At 35.0% G+C, this 17,383-nt stretch overlaps 1 protein-coding gene across 3 annotated transcripts in view; it reads right to left on the bottom strand.

Moving 5' to 3' along the window:
* The window catches only part of rnf145a (ring finger protein 145a), a 45,665-nt gene that overhangs the window by 22,492 nt on the left and 5,790 nt on the right, over positions 1–17,383 (bottom strand). For all 3 annotated transcript variants that reach the window (XR_012389895.1, XM_005157322.6, XM_009291206.5), the window contains exon 3: positions 4,297–4,405. Coding sequence is in view for 2 of the 3 variants with exons in the window: in XM_005157322.6 (XP_005157379.1) it covers positions 4,297–4,405 (109 nt within the window). In the remaining variant the exon portion in view is untranslated. The remainder of the gene's footprint in view (positions 1–4,296; positions 4,406–17,383) is intronic.

The raw sequence follows: 17,383 nt of genomic DNA, 5'->3' as shown, positions 1-17,383 counted from the left end.
AAAAAAATCCTTGCTCTGTTATGACTTCAAATGTATTTAAAGGAGTGGTCCACAGTGTATTTTAAGGCTTGGTTCTGTTTATAAGATGCAAAGTAATGTGTGCTCATGCTTCACTTGTAGAAAATCACATTATTTTTTCATACATCTTACTTTGACTATATACAGTTACTCAGCTAACATGAAAACGACTGTCATATTTCCTAGTTCCTCTGAAAGGCCCGTCCTCAAGAGGCTCTGATTAGTCCGCTAACATCATGTTGTGATTCACCGATTGGCTCCACATCACTCCCCTACAAGCACGTATTTTTGCGCTGTGTAAACAGTCTCGTCAGAGCAGCTGAAAGCAGCGTTAGCTGCCTGAATCAGACAGAAATGAGGAGCACACAGCTCACGCCTGCTCTCTAAAATAAACTCTTGACAAGTGTCTTTCACATATATTCGGAATGAGAATTTGTAAGTAATATTAAACATTCTTATATCTTTTGTGAATTTGTTATTTGAGATGTAGAATGCAAGCAGCCACATAGAGAGACACACACGCATAGAGAGACTGAAGATTGTGGATGTTTACAGGGGTTCGACCGATAAATATGAATTTGTAGCTAAATTGTTAGCAGTGCCAAACAGCATTTCCCGTTGTTTACATCCTTGTTTATGCCCTCGCTACAACATACTGTTAACACTAGACACTCTGCATGTAGTTGATCAATTTTAACAAATAAAAATACTTATAAGTTGTGACTCACGATCCACAGCTTCATCAGTTGGAGGAGTTTTAGTAGAATCCAAAACTAAACCGGGAGAGATTCTGGAAGTTCTCCTTTGTCAAATGCTATATATATAAATCTCTGTAACATAATTAAAAATAAATTGTATGCACTTCTCTCTTTGCGTCACATCCTTTGGAAGCTTAAGAACAGAAACAGTAGAAGCTCTGTAGAAATAGCAGCTTTTGGATTACAGGGCCTCTGGCCATGCCCCTTTGCTGCGCATGGTGTGTGCACAAGGTGAATGCGCGTAACCGGAAGCCCTTGTGATCTCACTAGCCTGAAAATATTTTTTTTGTACTCCCCAAACTTTGTGTAGGCTTTTTTATTTTTTTACTCTGTAAAAGCCAATGTCTCCCTTTGCATTAAATGTATTACATTCAGAGATGTTGTTTATGTTCACACAACTACATTACAAATCAACTAATGTTTAAAACATGATATCGTAGTGGACCACCCCTTTAAAGCTTTATAATCCAGGACACAGTATCGTAAAATAAAATGGTTCTTAGAGGCCCGAATATTCTTCGAGCAAAAATGGTGTGATGTCAGTATATCCTTGGAATTGATTACTGGAGTTCAATTTGGAAAAGTTTGTTTCTACTGGCAAACATTTTTGTAGCACCAATGGTTTGTGATAATGATGATGCTTTTTTCTCAATGGAAAGACATTCGGTAAGTTGTCACAAAATAAACATCCTAAAAGCTTTGTTTGTTTGTTTTGCATCTTTGGACTCAGCCTTACATATGTAGACCAAGTGCAAATAATTTAGCCATATGAATCAATTGCATTTTTGTATATGTTTTTAATACAAATTTACATCAATGTTGATTAGCTATCTGAATTTAATTTAACATGTTTGTTTTCTATACACTAAACAACCTGCAAATCCTCATATTTACATCACTTGAAACTTAAACATCATAACTAAACATATTGTTTAGTTGAATTAAAGACTAAATCTTATTTTTTTTCCAAGCCTACTAAAAAATATGTGTGTGTGTGTGTGTGTATATATATATATATATATATATATATATATATATATATATATATATATATATATATATATATATATATATATATATATATATATATATATATATATATATACCAAAGACAAACGGACTAAAAATGTGAATACACCGTCTTATAATATGTGGACATTTTGAATATTAGAATGGCTTTAGATATAACTAAACCTTTTCAGGGTAAAAATGACCCAGTTTATAACACACATACACACACACACACACATACATGCTTGAAGAAACATTTACAATGCTTTCTTAAATTCTTTACTGAGCTTGTCTGTGCTGAAAGTCTAGAGGCAGAGAGGGAATGGTGTGAAGCAGGTAAGTTACGAGCTGGCAGTAATGGCTTTGCTACACTTGGGTGATCTTAATTTGAGCAACTGCTGCTTTTTCTACAGACACACATTATGCTGAGAAATGTGCTAAAAGCTCTCTCTCTTAATCTGACACTAAACAGCCACCTGTCAAGTGCGAAGCACCACACTATAATCGCGGACCCATAAGCATGGCAACAGAACCTCCAGTAAAGCAACGCGCCTGTCTGCTTGGATCTAAAGTTGTCTTTCTAACTTCAAAGCTTTTAAAGAAATCACTTGGTGCAGAAATATTTAAATGTTCAATCTCAGTCTGAAACAAGTACAATTGATTAACTTAATAAAGAAGTGAAAAAGAAAAAACATTAAAGAAAGAAATAATACATATTTATGTATATACTGCTGTTGTTAAAATAGAATTAAAGGAACAAAACTACTTTTGTTTGTCACGAAAAAGAAACAGCATTATAGTTTTAGAATGACAAAATGGAATAATATAAGATATACATTACAACATAATATAAGATAAGATGTAATTAAAAGATATAAGATTTGAAGGGGCTTGTATAAAAACAGTATGATTGAACACAATACAAAATATTACTTTTTTAGGAAGAACACTTCAGCAGTCCTGATGAACAAAAGAAGCTTAAAAATACATTTTGTTCTTTTAAACTTTTCATTTATCAAACACTCCTGTATAATGCAGTACAGTTTCTACAAAAAAATGTCTAGCAGCACAACTATTGTAAAATTGATAATAATAAGAAATGCACCAAATCAAAATATCAGAAAATTATGCTGTGACACTAAAGACAATTTGTGCTGAAAATTCAGCTTTGCCATCACATAACAATAGTGCAATAATAAATTGTAATATTAAATTATATTAGTAATAGTAAAAATATATATAATATAATATAATATAATATAACATAATATTTTAATATATTATATAATAATATAATATAATATAATATAATATAATATAATATAATATAATATAATATAATATAATATAATATAATATACCACATTAACCACTGTTCAGTGAATTTTCAGATGAATAACTGATCATAACAATTTATAAAATTAAGAATTTTTGCATAAGGTTGAAATACTAGGTTCAAGAAACCCTGGAGTTTTTTTTATTTGATATTTTATTGTTACTGGATAATTTTCAGATTTCATCAGCTTTTTGTCATCTTCCAGGTTTAAAATCATTATTGGGGTGGAATCAAAATCTGTTACGTATTATTCACAGACTGAGATTTCGTATCCTATGAGAGGGCCCTGCTTCCTAATTATTCATGATGCAGTTGCTTAAAGACAGACCCGTCATCTGTGACACCTCGGCCGTGCACACTATTCATGAAGAGTTGTGTGTGCGTTTCCATGATCCACAGGGTTTGTTGCATAGTTTTCCCTGCAATGCTATCAGGGCTACAGATTCAGCCAAGCTGTTTTCGTGCAGCATTTTTGTGGTGAGAGCTGTATGAGAAAGGCGGACTTTGTCTTTTATCAGTTAAGTTTGTTACCATTTAGACACATTGCCTATCCATGCTGTTGTATTTGCCCATGTTTAAAATATTCCAGATTACCGGAGGGGCTAATTGTTTGAATAGGTCAAGGAATCTGTAGTAATGCTACCACTTTGTCTGCATATAGCCCCAGGGATTTAGGAGAGAAGTCCTCCTTATTTATACTGTAAATATTATAGTGTACATAAGTAACAAGGCATTGAAATACTTTGTTTATTTTGTTGCATTTTAACTTTGTAAATATAAAATCATGCATCTCCTCACCTTTAGGTTTGATTATTTTTTAAGTCTGAGCTGGGCTTTACCCCCTCATTTTTTCCCCTGCTTTCCTGGCTATGCCCACCTCTCACCTCTGCTCATGGCGCTTCACGCCCATCATATAAAGGGGGTTTGTGACCCTTTAACTATGCGGATATTGTACAATGTTCAAGTTGGTCTCATGATATTGCTCTGTTGACCAAAAGCCATTGTAAAACTACTGACAATGAACAACAGACCTTTTTCACCATGCAAATTTCCCTCCAAATTCGATTTTAACCATTACATACCTTACAAACACAGCATTTCTGGCAAGCAGGCATGATATATATAGTGTCTGCTATTCAGTCAGTCTCCTCTATTAAACTTCTAAAGTCTCACCTGGAGATCTGGTGTCCGGCAAACAGCAGCAAGGCAGTGAGCACGTACAGGTAGAGCTGCACCAGGTGCTGTCGGGGTAGAGTGAGCAGAACCAGACTCAGAATGTAGCCTGAAAGAGAGAGGAATGAAAGAATGAGACTGCTGTTGGAGTGCTATGTGTGGATGCTGTCAAGCACACAGAAGGGCCTCAGAGGGCACATCTCTCTCAATATCTCCCAGACCGGCAGTGAGAGTCCATTCACTCAGCTTGTCAAAGAGAATCACACAGCTAGAGCACACAAACTGAATCCGGATATCCAGGTCATTAATAGTCACACCTGCTTATAGAGGCTCTGGCCATGCTAACAACTGAATACTTAATTACTTACTTACTAACTAACTAACTAACTAACTAACACACACACACACACACACAAACACACACAGTTATTTTAACATAGCATTGTGAAATAGTTGTACATTACATTGGTTACACATTCAGTTATCATTCATGGAAATTACTGAGGTTATTTTTTGTTATGATACATTATACTAGTATACTAGTATAATGAAATACTAGTCTATATAGCCTATATCTGTTTTGTCCAGGTTATTGCTGACAACCAGACCAGCAGCATTCATTCATTCATTCATTCATTCATTTTCCTTCGGCTTAGTCTCTATTTCAGAGATCGCAACAGCGGAATGAACAGCCTACTATTCTGGCATATGTTTTATGCAGTGGATTTTGATTGCAATTTAGCATGGAGAGCTTTCTTAATCAAGTTTTGATATTTTAGGTGAAATGCAAGAGCACTCTGACCCTCCATAGACAGCAACAGTTCTTAGATGTGCAGTGTCCATAAATGGTATCAAAAGCCTTGTTAAAACACTTTGTCACTTTAGTAGTAAAACTGTAAATCACATGAAGCTTCGAGAACCCATTTGTGTGGCAAAAAACTAAAACTGTTCACCAATGTTTTCCATGTAAAAATCAGAGTGCATGTATAGGCTGGGGCTTCACCATATTGGGAAAAAACTGGCATTAATTATTTATTTCTCTTCAATACATATTGTGATAGACTAAAGCTAAATATTGCTATATAGTCTTCATTGTATGATGCCATGATCACAGTACATAATATTTTACTAGATATTGTTCAACACACTTTTATACAGCTTAAAGGGCAATTTAAAGGCTTTACTAGGTTAATTACGTTAACTAGGCAGGTTAGGGTAATTAGGCAAGTTATTGTATAATGATGGTTTGTTCTGTAGACCAGTGGTCCCCAACCACCAGGTACCGGGTTGTGGAACAATTTGTACCAGGCCACATAAGAAATCATAAATTATTTCTGTAGAAACTATTCCCCCTGCGACTTGGTTTCTTCCACTCACCCCCGCCATCTCACGTGAAATGGACTATGCCAAAATCCACCACGGAGCGGGAAGAACAATAGAATATAGCTCATTGGTGGTTGTTGATAGTTTAAAGTTATAAAACGGGTATTATAGAGTCCAACTCAGCAGAGCATTCAAGGATTGTGCATATATGTGTGCGTGCATCGCTAAGTAAGTACCCGAAATCATGGCAATAAGTATCTATAGTTTCACATACTCATTAGGGCTGTAACATGCCAATACATACATTTAATTCGGCTATACGGTTGTATTGTTGTTAATATGTTTGTCAGTTATATATATTTATATATATGTAAAGATATTTGCGTATTGCTCTACATCTTGTGTGTATTAAGCAGTGTGTAAGCAAGGCGCACAACTAACGCGCTCTGTGCTGGACAATAGACCGACTTTGTTCTGGTCTATTGAAAAATCTATTATAGTTTCTCAAAATAGCAACTCGTTAGTAATACACCTCAACACGTCTCCCTTATTAGACCGGAACGCCTATGGCCGCACATTTGAGCGCAAATGCATTTACTATTTAAACAGCATGATGCAAAACGTCAAAACGACTCTTGCGACAAGCTGAAACTAGCAAACAACAATTGCGTCGCGCCTTGCGCCACATTGCACCGGGTTTATGATAGGACCCTATGTTGGGATTCCTGTAGTAAACACACACCCTGATGACCTGATAGAGAAGACATTTGATTAGAAAATAGTTTTTAGGCACATAAAATTGTCCTTAGAGCTTCATATGATTACAGTTAAACCACTGAAGTCACATGGAATGTTTTGACCATGTTTTTGCTTTCTTTTCTAGACTTTGAAGGGCTCGGGACAACTGCTGTCTATGGAGGACGAGGGAGCTCTCAGATTTCATCTAAAATATCTTAATTCAGGTTGTGAAGTGAACATCTCAGGGTGTTGGAATGACATGAAGGCAAGTAATTAATGACAGAATTTAAATTTTTGGTGATTAACGATTAACCAATTTCAATATTAACTGCACTTTAATTTGTCATGGTTTATTAACCGTAAAGGATTCTCAACACCGTGTTCCTGCACGGAACAAAACTGCAGGAACTAAACAAAGTTATGCCAACTGTGTGCAAGTTTAAAAATTCGAGCTAGTACACCAAGGCTAATACCCATGCACAGACAATTAACTATAGCTAAGGCTATCAACTAAGAGCCATTCACATATTGCGTCTTTTCCGTGTGCAAATTTGTTATTTTGGAAGTGACGCATACCACGTGGCACAACGGACTCTTGCACGCATGCTTTCCAAGTACACCAAGTTGAAAGAATACAGCAAGCTACAATCATACAACCAAAATCAAACATTGCCTCCCTAGTTTCCAACCTTTCAAGAAACAATCAACTACTACTGTTCATTTTTTATTATACAAATTTGATATTAAAATGTCCATAAATGCTGAATACTGAATTATGATAAAGTATAAATTGTTTAAACACTGTTTTAAGATTTAACTGCTAGATGTTGGTCTCTGTGGACCCATGAGCTAATGTAATTATGACATAAAGCTCTGTTTACTGAAACCTTATTTAGTGGGATACTAAAGTGTCCATCAAATGTGTACTTCAGAGTCAAGATAGTAGTATGTGATTTAGAAACACTTTTTTTGGCACATCCTGTTTCTGAATTAAACCCAAACCCTGGAAGCACAGGCAGACAGCTATAAAAACAGCATTCACATCCTTATTCATATCCTTATTGCAAATCCCTGACCGATTCCCAATTTTGTGTTTATGAACCTTAGACACAAATTAAAGTTTAGCCAACAGTCCACAGGCTTGGCGTTTGAGTCTTCTCATAGCATAAAACAGTACAAGTTGGACTCTATTTTGCTTCAATCTTATGACCATCACTGAGAAAACTCAAGTGGAGGATCTACGTGTGAAAAAATAGCCTTCCATCAGACATTCATCTAATAAAAAGCCTCTTATGGTGCAATATTTAAAGATTTCCATGTAATTCCATTCCCTATCATACGTCATAATGATCAAGAGTAATGTAGTATATTATTTAGCCTATGGACAGACATTGACTGGCTCAAGCTGGAGTGTGTTTGAGTAGACAGGATGAACCGGGAGATTAAAGCCTTTGCCTTGCACAGATTAAGCCCTCATTACTGCATTGCCAAACCCTCTTGATCCCTCCTGTTGCATAACTGTTTGTCTGACGTTCTGCACTCATCCTTTCACAGTTGACTTCTGCCATTCACAAATAACAAACCATGTGCCACACTGCTGCTGTCTAGAACGTGACAGAAATACACCACAGTGCAAATATTCTGCAGAGTTGGAAGGCACAAAGTTTATTCCAGTATTGATTAATGTGTAGTATTGCTGGCACGCTAAAGCTTGAACCAATGCAATTACCTGGGAATAAAGTTAGTACTGAAATATGAGGAAGCTCTTGCCAGGTCAAAGAGCAGAGGACTTGGCCAGGTTTGTGGCTGGATAAAATGTTGAAAGACAGCCCGTATTATCTACAGGCAGTAAAGACGGAAAGTACCTGTGATCTTGCTGACAGTAGATGTTCTCCATGTCTCAATTTAACCTTCTGTAGTGCATTCAGCCAGACAAAACTGACTCTGATTTATGTTATATATCAGTGAAGACCAAAATGAGAGAACAATACAATTTCCTGCTTTGTCCTATTTGAAGTAATCCTGACAGGAGTAAGAGATACATTTTTAAGCATATTTTAGGAGTTGAATATATTCTGAAGAACAGAATGAAATATTTGAGAAAGAACACAGAACATGTTCAGATAACTCACAGTTACTGGTGTTAATCTGACACCCGGTGGTAATATCTTTATCTGACAAACCACATGTAATTCTGCATTCAAGTAATCCAGGGCTGTTCCTACTTACAAGTTGAGAGGTTGTAATAAAGATGTCAGTTGCGTTCAAGTTACTTTCGTCAGCACAAGGTGGTGTGTTGTGCATACTTTTGATAAATTACGAGAAAATATGGCAGGGTTTGTTTACTCTGCTAATAGAAAGCTGAGAACAAAAATGTGCATCAATTGTGTCTTGTAACTGACAACCCACAAGAGTTGACTTTCCATCCATGAATTCCACCTACTGATCTATATATAAAATACAGTATGTAGTATATTCTCTACTATAGATCAGTAGCTTTGTTTTCATCCTCCTTTTTATGCACATTTTGGAATATCACATAAAACTGCCTAATGGAAATGCTAAATGCTCCAACAATTTTGAAAATGCACATAAAAAAGTACAACTGAGTAAGATAAACTTTCTAACCAATAGGAAAAGACTTAACTGCGTAAACTACAATGGAAACACATTAACCGAATGAATTCCAACATGAGCATAAAAACCTTTGTTTCTTCTGACAGATCACTCAGATCTTTAGGATCTTATAAACTAGAAATTCCAAGGGTTCAGTCAAAGCAGGGTGAATCTGCCTTCAGCCACTATGCTCCTCGCTGCTGGAATCAGCTTCCAGAAATGATCAGATGTGCTCCAACATTAGACACATTCAAATCGAGACTGAAAACACATCGGTTTAACTGTGCCTTTACTGTATGAGCACTGTGCTACGTCCGTCAGATCGCACTATTATGTTTTTCGTTTTCTTTTTCATTCTTTTATAACCTACTTTAACTCATTTTAATTTGTTTTTATCTGTTTTTAATCATTTTTATTGTCTGCATTTTATGTTCCTAAACTTGTCTTTTTATTCCTGTTTATGTAAAGCACTTTGAATTGCCACTGTGTATGAAATGTGCTATATAAATAAACTTCCCTTGCCTTCTGAGGAGAAATTAATCTATTATATAAGAAAAAAGCGCCACAGTGACTCATTCTAGCCCAGCAAATTCCATTTTTCTTTTTGACATTTGGCACCAGTTTATCCAACATAGGCTCAGTTTGAAAATGTAGACCTATATACATTTCTGGAGATCGCGAATTATGTAGCCAGAGCTACTTATGGCTGCCTTTCATCTTTAAAACAAAATCTAGTTGGCAGTATGACATCATTCCTTTTCTCGCTTACCAGCTGACTGCTTATCTCCGTATGGACATCTTTTCCACTGGTAACAGTTTGTTTGGTAGCTCAACATGTACGTCTGCAGACTTGAGACACAGAGCAGAGTTGACTGTGACCATCGAGCCTGCCAAATAACTGTTCCAAAAAGAAGGTAAGACAAAATCTAAAGCAAACAAATAAAATAAAGTAAAAAACAGGATGAGAATGTGGTAAAATCTAAAAACGTGGTAAAATTCCGGTGAAGGCTTTTGCTTTTGTGGATTAGATTTAAAAACATTATCGGTTGGGTTTAGGGAAGGAGGAGGGTGGGTCAGTGGATCAGTCAGTCAGTCAGTAGACGGTCAACAGCGGCCTCTGGTGGATTACAGGAGAACAGCAGGCGTGAATGGCACCAGCAAGAGAAATTTGAGATCTGAAAAAGCATACACAGCAGCCTCTGGTGGATTTGCGAAAAAACAAAAACTGCATAAAAACATAGCTCCTGGGACCTATTTTGCTCTCTCCAGAAATTTATTTAGGGGTACATAATCAAAATGAACCTGGGTTGAGATTATCAGGAAGCAATGATTTTATTCTCTTTGACTTATTGGATGGAAACGGTGCTTTAATTGCTACAGTTTTGTGCAATATACCAATCTCTATCATAAGTTTCCTTTGCATCTTTGGATGGAAACATTGCTAGTGCTTTCCAGGTGAAAGCCAAGAGATGAGCCTTTTGGCATAGGAAAGTTAGCTGGTCATTCTTAATCTGTGATTTTAAAAATAATGCAATAAAGTCCCTCAAAAATCCAGACAAATGAATGGGAAGACAGCATAATCTCAGTGGGAAATTGGATCAACACCGCAGTTTGAATTGCTGACCATTTCAGTATAAATGTATGTTTTTCAGCATCTTTCAGCGTCTTGTGATGTTTAAGAGAATTTCACTGAAAGTTCCAAACCAAACCTTCATCAGTAGGAAGAATCAAAAGATTTTTGAAGAGGAGCATACATCTGTTGAGCATACATCTGTTGTATGGACAGAGTACTTGTCTAAGCTTCATTTTACTGTTTATTTGTAAAACATCCTAATGAAACTTAGAAAAGACTGAACCCAAAGTGTGTACATAAACCAGGAAATGGTGTAGGAGAAAGTGTCATGGTTTGGGGATTGTTTTCTTTCAACACTTGTTTAACCCTTGTGTATTGCTAAATTTACTACCCTTGCGTTAGTGGATGAGAAGATTCACCCAAAATATGTGTAAAGCGTTTTGAGTGTCCAGAAAAGCCCAATATAAAATGTAAGGAATTATCATTAATTATTATTATTATTGGCTGCTTTTGCCATATTGACATCCATTATAACTGATATTTTTTATTGCAAAGCCATGACAGCATATAATCACGCAGTCTTGATTGTTGGTGGTTTTCCCTGATGGGAAAAGGTAAACATATTTGATTAATCACGGTGATTTTTCTATGTGAATTTTTTTCAGTAAAGCAGTTTTAGTAAACCTCCAGCACATGCTTTCAGCTACAGCAGCCTTTGCTACACAGAGTAGTAGTACATGCACAAGCTGCACAAAAATCACATTCAAAATTAAAAACAATTCAATTGCATGATAATGACTTTAAGATAATCATTCTGTGATAATGACAGCAATGATAATGAAGCTAAATTCTGCATCTGAAATGACTGCAATAACATGTTTTTACTCCTAACTGACTTCAAAACTTCTGTCAAATATTCTAAATAAATCCTTCTGCGAGATGATTCCATTTTTTTTTTATTTCATTTTGATTAATCATCAATCACTATACTACAGTCACTGAACTGTGGAAGAGATTGGAAAAAGATTGGAGCAAGACCACAGTATAACAGTGTGAGAGAATGGTCATGCCCTGTGCTCCCAAATGTGCTGAAAACCATTCAAACCAAGGGGTAAAATATATATGGTTGGGTGGCTCGATTCTCTCAAACTGTCCTCAATATAATGGGCTAAACCCCACAATACATAGATATTGCCAGTTAAAGTAGAGCTGTTCTGCAGAAATGTCAGCTTCTAGTGTCTGGGATGGTCTTCTCTATTAGTTTTAATGGCCTTACAGTGTCACATTATTCCACTGGCAAGGCAGAGCTATTCCTTCCGCTACATTATAGGAAAAGCAAACCAGAGCTTCTCAGGGCCAGGTGCTTTTGCTCAATGCTGCTACGAACCCAGCAAGCCTGATATTAAAGAAGACGATTAAAGTTTCTCCTAACAGCAGCACTTTTCAACCTGTGGGAACTGCTGTACTTGGACTCAGCCCGAAATTCAGCAGGGGGTCCTGAGGGTACCATAGCACCACCTACACTGAACAAGCTACACCAGCAAAAAGACAAAGCTGCAGCCGAGAACAGAAGCTGCTGAACCTCTGTTAAACTGAACACCAGCAAGGGCTCTGCTAGTGGTAGCTTTGAAATGTCAACACCTAGTCATTGCTTCGAAGCTAATAGCTAATGTCACTGCATCCACGCAGTAATATACCGCACTGCAGATAAGGCAAAATTCAGTCTATTGTTTTCTGCTCTTTGTAAAAGCAACAACTCAGAGGAAAACAAATAAAAGTCTTATTGTTTCATTAACATGGGAAAAGAATTGTGTTGTGTTTATTGAATTTTTGATTAAACAAATGCTGCATTTGTAAGAGAAAAAGTAGCAAATCTTAATGTTTTAACTTTTGTCCAGTAGTGCTGTAGTATCTAGTACTGCTTAGTGTCCAATAAGTTTTGTAAAATGTTAAAGAAAAGATTTAAAATGTACAAATATTTTGAAATATTAAATATATTGAAACTAAATTAATTAGGTAAAACTATGTTTACATAAATGAATAAGATAACACTTTAGGTCACAATTCATGCTAGTAACTATTGGTTTATTATCTGCCTATTATTAAGATATTAGCTGTTCATTAGTAGTTCATTAGTAGTAAAGTATGATTTCATTCTGCATCCCAAACCTAAACCTAAAGCCAAATTGTACCTTGCTAACTATTAATAAACAGTAGGGGTGTAACAACCCCTGGTTCGAAACACGTGTGACCTGTAGATTATTAATACATACACCAGATTGAATCAAATCACATGTATGAAAGCATTTAGGCTTTCCTGTAGAATATAATAATGACAGAAGATTATTCCACAAAGATTATTCAGGATAGTGTGTTTCTTAGGTTATTAAAGGTATTTTCTGTCACTACTTGTTTATCCTGCAATAATGCATTTAGTGTAAGCAGCACAATTATTCATTGAAAGATTGGGATCTCAATAACCATACAACATAAATTATAAATGATAGTGATTTGCATATGTTTATTAATCCTTCGACTCGCTGCATTCAAATCTGTGTTTGAAAAACGCAGATAACAAGAAAGAGATTTAGTCTTTAGTTTACAGTCAAATAACACAAGTACTGGATAACAGTTTATAGTTTAGCTATAACCACTGCTGTTTATCGTAAAGATGAAAATCACCATATGTATTTAACTTGACGCTCAAAAATAAGTTGTAGGCAGTAATTACATTATTTAACCAATAGGTGGCGACAACCAGCCACTAAAAATATGCCAATGAATAATTCTTCCAACATGATCATCTAGCAATGAAACATGAAGTTTTATAAGTAACAAACAGAATTATTTATTGAAAATGAGACTAAAAATAAATATGGGTTGTACAAATTATACTGTTAGATTTCTACATTTAGTGTTATCAGCAAAAGTAGTAGTAAAAGTGAATTTTTCACAGGACTGAATAATTTACAATTTATTTTTATTCAGCTGATTAATTGTTCATTTTGTTTTTAATAAAATTACAGATTCTAAGTTCTGTTTGTTAAAACCAAAAGTTTCTTGCAGTACTGTTTTTGTAATAAATGAAAAGCAAATTACATTTGTCTTCTCCCCTTTTTTGCTGATCTGAAAAAGGGTCCCCTCAGTGACTAAAAGACCATAATGTAATCCAAACCATGAGATTTGTGATGAGTTACAACACCAAAAAACAGCTGATTAGTAGTTCATTAAGCTAGAAGTGTTATTTAATGGTTTGTAAATGCCCTGAATTGTGACATAGACTAAAGTGTTACCAAGCATGAATAACATCTAATATATTTGCAGTTTTACAACACAATATTTTTCTCTGTTGATTTTTGATTGCTGTTTGAATCCCAAGACTTGAAGGACTTAATATTTCTAACACTAATAAGCAAAAAAAAAAAAAGTTGTAAACCAATATTATACACACACACACACACACACACACACACACACACACACACACACACACACACACACACACACACACACACACACACACACACACACACACACACACACACACACACACACACACACACACACACTTGCCATTTCTTTGTTTGCAAAACTTACTAGTAACTAAAAACACTAACACACTAGTGTTACCTAAAAACGCCAAATAAATTTTAGTGCATTGCATTGTGAATAAATTAACCCTTTTAGACTTGAAAATTGATATAGGGATATTATCAGGGCTCAATTTGTGCCGGAACACGCCGGATCTGGCACCACTGAAATCTGCACCTTATTTTACAGATCTCCTTCCTCAACCGCACTCCTCGCCTGTCCGCTGTTCATGTTCACTTTTATCCGCAACACCCCTCTGCCATCCAACACCCCGCATTTGCCCCATTTGCCTCTAAACCCAACTTCTACCTTACTTACTATTAATGAGCAGCTAATTAGCAGCTTATTGAGCTAATATCCTTAGTTAATGGTGTGTAAACACTATGAATTGTGATCTAAAATAAAGTGTTACCATTTTATTAAATATGCACTGAAAACAGCCCACCTGTATGACTGTGACTAATAGCACAAGCTGTGAAATTTCAATATAATTCAAAATTTCCTGTGTATTCATTCCAAAAATTCCATTTTAATCTGTAAATTGAATGTACAGATTGACACATTGCTTTTTTTGTTTGTATTTTAGTTCATCAGTTGATTGAGTGCTGCTCTATATTCTAGAGCAGGGGTCACCAACATGGTAGCCCGCGAGGAACACATGAGTTGCCCGTGGGCCTGTTATAAAATTAGCTTACCATTGCACCACATACCTGTAAGGTGCATCTAATATTTTTGTAGCTATTCTTTTTAAATCACACTTGCATTGGTGTAAAATTAAAAACGACATTAAGATATATATTTAAAAAAACATTGAAAACAATTTCAGACAAATAAAGTGTTGAATATTGATATTTATCTGTTTCCAATCAATGTTGACAACTATTGTGAGATATCATTAACATGATCAGTGTCTTCACATAGATGAATATCATTTATTATTAATAATAATTGAGCAAATTAGTTATTAGGAAGTGTTTATCAAACTGGTAGCCCTTCACATTAAACGATACCCAAGAAGTAGCACTCAGTTTCCAAAAGGTTGGTGACCCCTGTTCTAGGGTCAATGCTGCCCTTCTTATTGTACGAACATCCGCATGTAACCTCAAAAGCATTCCCTCTAGGGTAAATAACAGCCGCATGGGCATAAGCGCATGACCACACACATACACCGATGAGACAAATGCAAGGTCATTAGGGTTTGTTCCTTGGGGTACAAAACTAACATCTGCTCCAAAAGCGAGTTTTACAGAAGTCTGTGGCTTTAATTGAAGTTCACAAACCACTTAAACATGGGTTAAACGGAGGGTGGCTTGGAATTGTACTAAATTCTTCTACAAACTAGGCCAAATGGCTGAAGCCAAATAAATAAATAATCAAATGCATTCAAATGGAGAGCAAACACAGATAATATAGAAAGTGGCAGAGTAATTCACAATTTTAAATCAACATAGAAGGATGCCAGTGAATAAAAGATGAGTGCTGTCTGTAGGGATGTTAATGAGAACTAACCGCGCTCCACTGAGTCTTTTAAAACTCGGACAGGGGCTGTGAGAGCCCTGTGGCCCAAAACAGGCTCCACCACTGGCAGCAGGACCACCGGCTAAATAAACACTGAGAAATAGGTTGCATTTATTTATTGTCTGGTGATCTTTTTTTCGCATATGAGGCTTTTTGCCAACTCCTTTCACTTTGTTTTTTTCTATTCTCCACTCAATCATCTCGCTGCCTGTGCCAACATTACTCAAATGACTGGCAATCTGGAGTAATGTTATAAACAGGCCTCCTGTCTGACCTCTAGAATAACTTGCTACTTATTCTTATTCTAATAGCTAAGAATCTTAATAAGAATCTTATCATTTACCATTCTGATAGGTGGCAACTTTTGGTGTATAGTAAAAGTTAAGAAACAAGTAGGAACACTATCTAAAACAAAGGTTCTCTATAGACAATAATGCATCCATGAAAAACATCCATACATTTAATAGCCATTTAAAATAATTTCCTTGCACAAAAGACTAAGGTAAACGAAGATTTGACTGCTTTGCTGTGCAATTTAGAATCTTTATTTTTAAACATTACATGGTGTTTGAATTTAGGGTTTTAGTTAATGTTTGCAGATCAAATTAACCCAAATTCTGAATGATTCACACACAATCATACACACACACACACACACACACAAACAGTAAACTTTTTATTTTTTATTTTACTCTCGTTTGTTCAGCTGTCATAAAAATCTGATCAATAAATCTAAATAAAAAAATAATAATAAAAGAAGCAGTAAACCTTTAACATTACTACTTCCTTATTATTGGCCTACATTATATTGGAAAACACTTATATTGGATATTTTGAATTATTGTGTTAGATGTTTTCCTGTGTTGCGATATGAAATATCTCTATGAATTTCTCTTTTTAGAAAAAAAAGTATCACTTTACATTGATTGGGATTTGGAGTGCATCTGCATAATATATATATATATATATATATATATATATATATATATATATATATATATATATATATATATATATATATATATATATATATATATATATATATATATATATTTATATACAAAGTAACAATTAGGCATAGGACGAAACTGTTTTCAAAGTGTACAGCAGTTTGAAAAAGTCAAGGTTTTAAAACCACCAACATTTTCTGCTATATCGATCCTAAGATATGTGTAATTTTTTTATTTACGTTTTCTTTTTTTTTTTTTATTAACTATCTCAAGCAGAAAAAAAATGTGTTTTTGAAATGAAGACAGCAGATATCAATAATTCATTTTCATTATTTAGCATGACATGTTTACTGCTCCAAAATATTATAAACATTTCTTTAAAATAAAATTCATTGTGTTCAAAGGGGAAATTTTATTTATTTTTTCACCCAGACATCAACAAAAGAATATATTTTAGAGCAGTAATCACAATACCGTGAAATCATGAAACTGTGATATTTTTATCCAAAGTTATCATACTGTCAGAATCTTTTACCAGCCCATGCCTAGTAACAATGTACAAATGAAAACATTATAACAAAGATAAAATTTAAATAAACAGTGCTTCATAGTCTTCTGTCAAGTTTAACAGCATTGAGGTTCAAAATTCAATAATCAAATGTAAATTGACACCATTACAGTCTTTATTGTATAAATAAATAAATACAATTCATCTTTGTTAAAGTGGCAAACTTTATCATTTCCTGTGCCCAAATGGTTTAAATTAGCTTGAATTCTT

The sequence above is a fragment of the Danio rerio genome, chromosome 14, assembly GCF_049306965.1.
Source record: "Danio rerio strain Tuebingen ecotype United States chromosome 14, GRCz12tu, whole genome shotgun sequence".
NCBI classification, from domain to species: domain Eukaryota; kingdom Metazoa; phylum Chordata; class Actinopteri; order Cypriniformes; family Danionidae; genus Danio; species Danio rerio.
The sequence above is the reverse complement of the archived record's forward strand: the minus strand, read 5'-3'. Positions and strand labels throughout refer to the sequence as shown.